This window comes from Mus pahari, chromosome 6, assembly GCF_900095145.1.
Source record: "Mus pahari chromosome 6, PAHARI_EIJ_v1.1, whole genome shotgun sequence".
NCBI lineage: Eukaryota > Metazoa > Chordata > Mammalia > Rodentia > Muridae > Mus > Mus pahari.
Genome location: NC_034595.1, coordinates 40,175,135 through 40,182,732, shown reverse-complemented (window position 1 = coordinate 40,182,732; position 7,598 = coordinate 40,175,135). Strand labels below are relative to the sequence as shown.

The following is a 7,598-nucleotide window of genomic DNA, read 5'->3' as shown; positions in this document are numbered from 1 at the left end:
AAAAAAAAAAAGAACTACCAAGTACAAACTAACAATTATCAATACTTACTGGGCATTAAGGGAGGAAGATGAACAGTGAGGGGCCTTACCTGCAAGCATGGAACCATGTTACAGCACAGCTGAAGGATGTGCTGCTCCAACACTGATGGCTGTGCTTCCTCACAAACACCTCTGGGCTGAAGGAAGACTTTGAGCAGGGACAGTCGAAGCTTAGCATATTCTTGTAACTGAGATGGTTCACAGTAGAGATACCACAGAAATGGCGCCATTATTTGGACACATGAAGCTTCTGACCTACAAATCATGCAATGTGTCAGTCAGTCATTGAGTTGAATATGCTAATGTCATTGGAAGAAAAAGCCCTTAAATCAAGGGAATAAAAGACAAGATTGACTCTGAAGCAAAATGATATAACTGTGACCCAGAAATACACATTTAGATCTCCCAAATAAAAAGCTCCAAGCTCGAACAAGGAAACATTTTCAGTTTATATTATAATAATACCAAGAAAATTAAAGCTGAAGTCATTTTTAAAATGTACTGGTACAAATATCAGAGAGGCAGTAAGCAGGATAGGGGAATCTCTCCTATAGAACTCAGATGCTGTGGTAAAATTTTTAGCTCTGGAGATGGTGGAAGCCAGTGATCTGCGAAGTTAATAAATTCCAAAAGGTTTTTATCTGTCACTAGAGGTTAGAGCCAAAACAAAAGTGGACAAGAAATGTAGAGCTCACAGTAAACTGTAATTAGACTGAACCCATAACATTCCAACCTATAGGGCACAACACTATAGCCCTATCTTTGCAGACATAGCTTCCTTCCAGGAATTCTCCTTCCACTATCAAGCAGTGAGTGGCACATACTGAACTACAGCTTATGGCACATCATAAACAGCCACAGATAGCATCAAGTACCTTTGGAATATGCTCTGACCTAATGGGATCTTGGTTAAACAGCCCTAATTCAGTGAAGGGATTGACTCAGGACCAGGAGGCACTAAACCAGATTCCCAGGACTAAAAAGCATCTCTCTCACATTAGAATAGTGGTACACTCCAAAACCAACTTATAGTGAATATCAGAACCATCTGAGAACATTTACTAGAATTACAGCTATCAGGATCTATTCTCCAGGGATATCATACCGCCATGCACCTATAGAAAAATTTTGTATATATATATATATATATATATATATATATATATATATATATATATCCAGACAATCATCCTATTATGGTGACAGCTTACATTTATAGTATTCCATGATTTCCTTTTCCATAATTTTAATCACCATCAGTTGACAACCTGAAAATACTTAATGGAAAGTTTCAGAAATAAATAGCTGATACATTTTAAATTGTGTCCATGTGGAGTAGTATAAGAAAGTTCAAAACGACCTCACTCTACTCCTTTGGGACACAGACCACACATGCTATACATGATCCTCTAGGGCAGCAGTTCTCAACCCCTTTGGGGGTCAAATGACCCTTTCACAGGGGTCACATATCAGTTCATAAATTATAATTCATAATAATAGCAAAATTACAGTTAAAAAATAGCAATGAGCCAGGCAGTGGTGGCACACGCCTTTAATTCCAGCACTGGGGAGGCAGAGGCAGGAGGATTTCTGAGTTCAAGGCCATCCTGGTCTACACAGTGAGTTCCAGGACAGCCAGGGCTAAACAACAGAGAAACCCTGCCTCAAAAAACCAAAGAAAGAGAGAGAGAGAGAGAGAGAGAGAGAATGAATGAGAATTGAAATATAATTTTATGGTTGGAGTCCTGCAACATGAGAAACTGTACTTAAGGGTTATAGCGTTAGGAAAGTTGAGAACTGCTCCAGACCACCCTGAATCTCTTGGCAGTCATCTTGGTGTCAGGCCAACTGTATTATAGTACAATCTGTGCACAACACACCTAACACTTATTTTACTAACTGATGACACCAATGAAGGAAAATACTGATTCTGGAAGTCAGAAAGTGCCATTGAGAAGCCATAAAGGCCTTCCTTTCATGAACAAGTGATATCCCTCAACTCAGAAGGAAAAAAACGCTAAAGTCACTAAGATTGCTGGCAAATGCTTGTTGTTAACCTTTCTCTTTTTATTCAAACAGTATCTTTACATACTTCATTTTTCCTGTAAGTTGAGGCATCCACTGGATGACTTTAGTGACCCCCACCATGAATAAGTAGAGCTAATTTATTTTTACCTTGCTAACCTGCAGAATATACAAGTAATTCCACTTTATGGTTCGAGTTTATTTGATCCTTACCAGATCCTTATAAAGATGACAGACAGACAGACAGTCAGACAGATGATCGATGGATGGATGGACAGATGGATAGATAGATAGATAGATAGATAGATAGATAGATAGATAGATAGATAGATAGAGATGTATGGGGGTTGTATATCTACAGAAACTGAGATATAAATGAAATAGTTGCCAACAACCTCTTCGAAGAAACTTCCAAGTCAAGGGAGTAAGATTATGTATCGACATATCTTTAGTATTTAACTAGCTTCATTATATTCCAGTAACTCCTAATCCAAAGATGTCATCATGTCAGAATGACTGTCAAACAAAATATCACTAACAACTTAAACAGTCTGTGCTACAATAAAATAGTGACTTGAATCTAACACTCCATGGTTCAGCCTCTGCCTATCTTGCCAGCCTCACTCTCCATTTAATCACCACACTCATTTCAGGTCTTCAGTCATCCCACTAGGCCCCCACTTGGAGATCCTTCTATTTCTATCACCCTCCAGCTCTCCACTTTGCAATGACTTACCAGGGTCCTTTCCCTTTCCTGACAGGCAGTCTGTGGTTGGATCACCATTATGTGCTTCCATAGCACAACTGTTTATTATCATGGCATGTGCAACATCTATATCTTTTGCCAAACTGTAATCCAAATGAGGACACAGACCATCCGTTTACTGCTCTATCACCAAGACTGTGTGTACCAAGCACATCTTCTAAGAAATGTGCAATCAATCAACGTGGTTACATAAAGTTACAAATACTGAAAAGTAGCATGCATCAACAAAATATAAACTTACTCTTTTTTTCATTTTAATTCTGTGTTTTCATTTACTATTTATAAAAATTAATTAACTATGATATAAGCATTTTTAAATGTAAGTGAAATCATATTGTTCTGCTTCCTTAATGATAAATTACCATTTAAAAATTGCCCTTAATGTTTTTTCTGATTTCATACTCCCGCATTCCCAGAGTTCTGTGATGATTCATTGCTATCTCAGGAAGAAAATAAAACAAAAGGCCCAAACGCCAAAGTGATAAAAAATATTTAAGATGTGAAACAAACAACTTCCATCTGCACAGATGTCTTCTATACTTGTGCTTCCTACTAAAGAAGACATGGTAGACAATAGCTAAGATGGAGACAAACAATAAGGCTGCAAGACCACCTCTGCCTCCAACATTCAGTAAGCCTGTAATAATAGGTCATGTTCTCCCTGGGTCATTGTTCTCAAACCCATGTGCTAGGTTAACAACCTTAAGGTTCCCAAGCTAAAGTCTACAATGATGTTAATATATAGAATTCTCAGTGAAAATAAAATCACCTCACAGGCTTTCAATAAATCAAAGTAAAACTTGCTACAAATACTGCCCCAAAGACCTACCATAAAGATATATTGACAGTTCAGTATGTCTGACTTAAGTATCTAGTTTAATCAATAATTCCTACCATGGAAAGAACAGACTGCCTTACATTTTGCCTTCATCACACAAGTGTGAAGCACTGCTCCTGTTCTTAGTAAATTACCAACCTACCTGTATTACCTTCTAAACAACTTAAAAGTTACTGCTCCTAAGTTAGATCTGACAATACAACCAGAATTTTCAATTCCATCTTGCAAAGCACAACCCCATAGTCCAAATTAATCATTGAAATTACCCTTTTCAGGGCCAGTATGAGAGCACATACATTTAATCCCAGCACTCAGGCGTCAGAGACAAGGAGAACTGAGTTCAAGGCCAGCCTGATCTATACAATGATGTTCAAGCTAGCCAAGGCTATTTGGTACCACAGTATCTCAAATAGAGTGGTGAGGTTACAAAATCTAGAACAATATTATAATAAATCAAAGAAATTTCATGAAGCCAATATACTTATAAATTCATTTGGGGTTTTGTTTGTTCTGGCAGAGTTGAAGAAAAATTTATCTAGTAACTAGTAATATCATACCAGTGAAAAACCGTTTAAGATAAAGACAATTTTGGACCACCTTCTTGCAGCTGATTACAAGGTGCTGCAGTCTGAATATCTCTATGGTAAGATAAACTTCAACCCATTTGTGGGCTTTGTTCTCAAAACTTTGTCATTTTTATGGCACTTATAAATGTCTGAGCATTATGAAGATGACAGAACAGGATCCTCCAGAAGGTTTTAAAGTGGATAGCGGGGAATAAAACCAAGAATAAGTTTAATAATGTTACAAATCAAACTGCAAGTTGTTGTGGGGACACAAAAGAGAGACAGTTCAGCACCTGCAACAAGCAAAGATGCAGATCAAAATGTAGAGGACAATTTAAAACAGTAGGCTTAGTCAGGGAGGGGACAAAATTCAACAGAGGTAGGTAGTTACTCTCTACTGATAGTTCAACAGCCAGGAAGCCTGGCAGATCATGTTCTCTTACTGCTAAAAAGAAAAGGGAACGGACAACCAGCTCTAGAACATTTCTTCTCCTTAAGAACTTCACAGTCACAGCAGCTAAAAAGAGCACAACACACGGATCCCGCTCTAAAATTAGCACACCCCATTCTGTGCCCTTCCTTTATTTTATTGTACTTTACCTTTCAGGGCATTGCTGGAAAAAAGCTGTCAGCTGCTGCAGGAGTAGTGGCCAGCAATCAGGCCTGTGTTCAAGCACGGTGATCAAAGGCTGAGGAGGATTTCTGAGAGACACAGGAAGTCGTATGGTTAGCTGTCATTTCAGGAGCACGCATTCTCTCTATCCAAATATAGCAGCAAGAAGCCAACACCGGCTACAGACATTTCCCAGGATCTATAATGTCATAAAACTATCACTTCCTGAACTAGGGAGGTGGTTCATGAGAACTGACTTTTCCTGCACTTTATCTAATTCTTCTCCTGAAAAGAAAATAGATCCAGAGTCTCAGAGATCTAAATTAGAAAATGGGTCCTGCAGTTTAATAGCTCAGACTTCAGCCTATCTCCTAAATCCAGTAGCTCTCTCCAAACTACCCTTTGATGTCCTCATTCCTCCTCCTACTGTCCTGTCCCAGGCAGGTAAGTTGTCCTTCCCTCTCACATTAGGCCAGCTCATAAGCAAAGTATATCTTCTGCTCTTGGTTACTTTTACCTTGTTTAATTTTATTTCATGTATGTCTGTGCATCACAAGCATCCAGTGTCTGGAAGCCAGAAAACAGCACTGAATCCCCTGGCTCTGGAGTTATAGACGGCTGTTAGCCTCAATGTGAGTGCTAGGAATTGAGTCACCAGTCTTCTGTAAGAGCAGCCAGTACTCTTAGCACTGAGGCATCTCCCCAGCTCATCCTCATTTTTTCTAGATTCTCAGTACATGCACGGTTCTGTGTCCTCCAGCATATTTAGCATAAAGGAAAAGACAATATTCCTCCCATCTCAAACATGAAAGCTTCCAAACTGAAAATGCTTTAAAACCACTGTTGTACAGGAATTTATAGTACTTGGCCTATTTCCATTAACATATCTAAAAAGGCTTTATTAAACAGAGAATCTGAAATCTGGAGGATTCTCAGAGAATGGAGCTTTAGGAAGAATAAAAAAGCACAACAGATTTTTTGTCAATAGTTCAAAATCCTAATAATAATTGTAAATGTACCAAGGTTTTGTTTTTCGTTTTTATTTTATATTTATTTATGCATTTGGGGAAGAAAGGCAACATGGACTGAATGTGACAATCACAGGACAGTTCTTGGGAGTCAGGTCCCCTTCCACCATGTGGGTTCAAGGGATTGAACTCAAGTCATCAGGCTTAGCAGCAAGTGGATACAGATGAATATTTCTTGGGACTTATTTGTGCAATGCCAGGGATTAAGCCGAGGGCCTCCCATGCTAGGCAAGTGAGCGCTTTACCACTGAGTCACACCTGCAGGATGCAAGCAATTTCTTAAAGACAACCCTCCTGATTCCTTTTAAATGTTTTTTTTTTTTTTTTTTTTTTGCTTGCTTATCTGTCTGTTTACTGTACCACAGAGCATGTGTGGAAGCCATGGGAGAACTTTTGAGAGTCAGCTCTTGCCTTACTCTCTTACTCTGGCTGCAGAGTATCCGGCCGGCTCCACAGTCAAGCAGCTTCCAGGCAAGTCTGTCTCTAACTCCCATCTCCACATAGGAGTGTGAATACTGATACACTCTCCCGCATCTGACTTTTTCTGTGGATTCCAGGAATGAACTCAGGCCATCAGGCTTGCAAGAGCTTTTACCCACTCAGCTGTCATTGTCAGCAGCCTTGTAAAGGTCTAACCCAGTCTGAACTCAGAATCATAATCCTCCTGCCTCTGCTGATATTCTACCAGCATGTACCATGGCTCTTCTCTTCTGGGTTCTTAAAGTATGGTGGGTTTTCCAGCATATAAGCATCGTTACCTAGAAAGTAAGAAAGACAAATCCCCATAGCCCACACAGAAGTACTAAAGCCCTGGCATGAAGTATAGTTCAGAGGGTAGCTCTCACCCAGTGCTGAAGCCTCAGTTACCTTGGGGTTTCTAGGAATAGTGTTCATGCATAAGCAACTTTTAAAAACTCTATAGGTGATTCTAATATGTTCCACACTCTGACAACTGCTACAAGGGGAAAAAAATAGAAATAAAAATAAAAATAAAAAAAAAACCTCTGAAGAAGGAAGTAAAGGGTAGGAATTTTTCTGTTTATACTGTCTTTTACAAAGAACAAATTTTAGTAGATCTTATCTCATAGGCCAGCAGCTTGCTCATTAACACACAGGCTATTTCTGACTGCCAGATTACTGCCACTGCTGAGAAGTACTTCCACCCGACCTTTTACACCAAGCCGCAAAACTCACATCAAAATCATGTATATAAATCCCAAACTCTTTGGCAAGTAAAGCTATCCAGAATGACCTTCCATCCTGGATGTCACAGATACGAAGTCCAAAAACTCCCAAGTCCTAAATGCCACTCAGCACGTCACAGAAGATTAAGGTCTTGAACACTAACAGCAGTTACTGCCCCTATGTGTTCTTCTGATAAGCATGCTGGTGTAAGGAGTTTTGTACAGGACCAGTCACTAATCCTCCAGCTAAGGGTGGCATTCATGACTACTTAAGAAGAAAATCTGAAAAATTAACAACAAAGCTTTTATGCAAAGCTCTGAAATGATTTCAAATTCTTCTCTTAGAAGTCAGTTCTTACAGAGATGGCTAAGTGGTTCAGAGCACCGGCTGCTCTTCAAGTGGGCCTGGGTTCAATCTCCAGCAACCCATGGCAGCTCACAACTGTCTGTAACTTCAGTTCCAGGACATCTGGCACCCACCTATGCCAAACATACAGGCAAAATACCAATGCACATAAAATAAAATCTTAAAAAAAAAA

General features: G+C 39.3%; 1 protein-coding gene across 3 annotated transcripts in view; it reads right to left on the bottom strand.

The window, feature by feature from the left end:
- The window catches only part of Focad (focadhesin), a 324,827-nt gene that overhangs the window by 216,168 nt on the left and 101,061 nt on the right, over positions 1-7,598 (bottom strand). For all 3 annotated transcript variants that reach the window (XM_029539699.1, XM_029539698.1, XM_021199728.2), the window contains 2 exons: positions 4,835-4,936; positions 90-294 (listed from right to left, as the gene is read on the bottom strand). In XM_029539699.1, coding sequence (XP_029395559.1) covers positions 90-294; positions 4,835-4,936 — 307 coding nt within the window. The remainder of the gene's footprint in view (positions 1-89; positions 295-4,834; positions 4,937-7,598) is intronic.